The 2,544-nt window shown below is 67.3% G+C and overlaps 1 protein-coding gene across 1 annotated transcript; it reads left to right on the forward strand.

Moving 5' to 3' along the window:
- Window positions 1-784: 784 nt before the first annotated feature.
- On the forward strand, window positions 785-1,853 carry EMIHUDRAFT_446449 (hypothetical protein). The gene has a single exon (XM_005759205.1). The coding sequence runs from the start codon at window positions 805-807 to the stop codon at window positions 1,786-1,788; it is 984 nt and encodes a 327-aa protein (XP_005759262.1). The 5' UTR covers window positions 785-804; the 3' UTR covers window positions 1,789-1,853.
- Window positions 1,854-2,544: the final 691 nt, after the last annotated feature.

The following is a 2,544-nucleotide window of genomic DNA, read 5'->3' on the forward strand; positions in this document are numbered from 1 at the left end:
CGCGGGGTGCGTCGCTGCGTCGCGCGCATGGTCGAGGACGAGGTGTGTCGCCGCTGCCGCGTCGCCGTCCGCAGCGACCACCACGCCGCCGTGCCGCACGATCGCGCCCGCCTGAATCTCCGCCTGCCTCGCACTGCGCAGTCCGAACATCACACGCAAACCGGCAAACGGCGCTGCCGCCGCTGGCGTGGGCGGCGCGGCCACGGCGGCCTCGCGAGGGCGTTTGCGCACGGTGAACACCGTGCCCGGCTTGCGCATCTTGTCGAGCGCCAGCTCGTCGCCATCATTGAGCAAGCTGTGCTGCTGCTGTGCGAGCAGCCTCCACGCGCCGCCAGCCGGACGTATGCCAGTCGGGTTCTGACCCCGCGACTCCACGCGAAGGGATCCCGCCTCCACGGAGAGACTGCACTGGACGCGACTGACAGTGCTGTGCGCGAATACCTTGCCGTAAGCAGCAAACAGTCGCCCGCGTCCGAGGTCGAAAGCGCTGGCGGCACCCTCCGTGCACGGGAGAACGAGCCTGCTCTCACCACCCGCGAGCGTGCTGTCACCCTCGAGGCTCCACTGTGACATGCCGCGCGGCTCTTCACGCCGACGCCGACCTCGGCAAGTCGTGTTCTTTGCGCTGGTCTCCCTGCTACTCGGTGGGGTGCGTGCGGCGGCGGGCATTAAGAATTTTATCGACGAACACTTTCGATAGACCGAAAGTAAGATCGTTCGGTGCAGAAACCCCGGCCATGCCCATGTAACGCAATTGTGCTCGATTTTTTGGTAGAAGTGTCTCCAAGTCTTCTGGACCCATCGATGGCCGTCGCCTCGACGCCGCTCGTCGCGGCACCATCGTGCCCGGCCTGGGCGAAGCATCGTCGCGGGCGCCAGCCGCAGTTCGACGGCAAGCCGTGCGAGCCTGCTAAGGAGGAGGACATGTGGCTGTGCCTGGCCGACGGCCGCGCGCGCAGCACCGCCGACCTGAAGCGCCTGGCGACAGCCGCTCGGGTGCGAGCGAAACGAGCAAGAGATGCAGCCGCCGCGAACACGCGCGATCGGCAGGCGCGCGACCAGCGCCGCCGGCAGCGTGAGCAGCACGACCGGCGCGCAGCGCCGGCGGTCGCCAAGACCGTGCGCCCACAACGCGGCCAGTGCGGCTGCCCGGCGCACGCGGTGTGCGGCATGTGCGTCGACCAGGGCAAGCTCGCCGCGGCCGAGCAGGCGGCCATCGACCTGGAGACGCGCTTCCACGCCTCGACGAACGTCGTCATGGACCTGGAGCGGCCCGAGGACGAGACGGCGGCGCTGCTGCAGCGCTGCGTGCACGTCTCCGACGAGACGAAGCGGCGGCTGCTGGGCGAGTGGAGCGACGAGCGCATGGCGCACGCGCTGCCGCTGCACGCATGCGCCTCGTGCGGCGTGCGGGACCCGTCGCTGACGTACACGCGGGTTGACGTGTCGGCGCTGCCGCGCACTGTGTCTGTGCGCGTAGCCGGCGGCGAAGACGAGACGCGGCACGTGTTTGAGCTCTCGCCCGAGCAGTGCGCTAAGTATCGAGGTCTTCAAAACAAAAAGGTGCGCCTTGCGTACTCGGCGTACTTTGCGGGCGAGCTTGCCAAGCGAAGCGCAAAGGACGGACGCAAACGGCGCCGTGGCGCCGGCGCCGCGAGCGCAAGAAAGAAGCAGGCCGCACCCACAGCCCGGTCGCCCGCCGACGCGAGTGACGGAGAGGGTGACGAGCAGATGCGCGACGCATCAGACGCGCAGGATGACGGTGCAAGCATGTCCGAGGGTGAGTAAAAGTGTGAGGTTTGGTGGAGGCTGTAGCGTCGTCGCGCGTAAGAAGCGTGGTGAAATTTAGAAAAGGAGTTGCGGTGTTGATCGCCGCGGGAGCCCTCTTATTCTTTGCGAAGGGCGCTCTTGAGCGCGTTGAGGCATGACGAAACGTCAATTCTCCATTTTTCGTATCCTTTTCGAAAAGGAACACTAGGCCTCCGGAAGCGAAACGCTCTTGACACTCCGTGTGCTTCCCGCGCGCGCGTAGAGCACGGCCAAGGCTGTCGCCACACACGCGGCGGCCACGCCGCCTGCGACTGCCGCAGCAACGAGACCCGCGTCCACCTCGCCTTCTGGCGGCGGCGAGAGCGGCGATGGCACCGGCGGCGGTGATAGTGGGGGCGGGGGCGAAGGCGGAGACGGCGAGGAGGCACCGGGCGGTGGTGGAGATGGCGGCGGCGAGGGTGGTGGGGAGGGAGAGGACACTACTGATGGGGGCGGCGACGGGGGCGGCGACGGGGGCGGCGACGGGGGCGACGTCGAAGCGCTGACGTAGATGGTGTCCATCATGCCAAGGTCCTACTCTTCACAAGGTGTCAGGTGAAGAGAGCGACGTTCGCAGGCCGAGCCAGGGCACGCTGGCCTCGTGCCTCGTGCTTCAAGAAGTGGCAATGCACGACCACCTCGCCGGAAAAGTCAGCAAATACGACCCGCGTCTCCACCGAGCCTGCCAGCGCCGGAAAGGTGTCGCGAAAGTCTCCTGTCTTGCCGTACCACCCC

The sequence above is a fragment of the Emiliania huxleyi genome, assembly GCF_000372725.1.
Source record: "Emiliania huxleyi CCMP1516 unplaced genomic scaffold EMIHUscaffold_808, whole genome shotgun sequence".
Classification (NCBI taxonomy): Eukaryota; Haptophyta; order Isochrysidales; family Noelaerhabdaceae; genus Emiliania; species Emiliania huxleyi.

Coding starts and splice junctions, on each gene's coding strand:
- EMIHUDRAFT_446449 (XM_005759205.1), top strand. CDS start 805: ATGGCCGTCGCCTCGACGCCGCTCGTCGCGGCACCATCGTGCCCGGCC.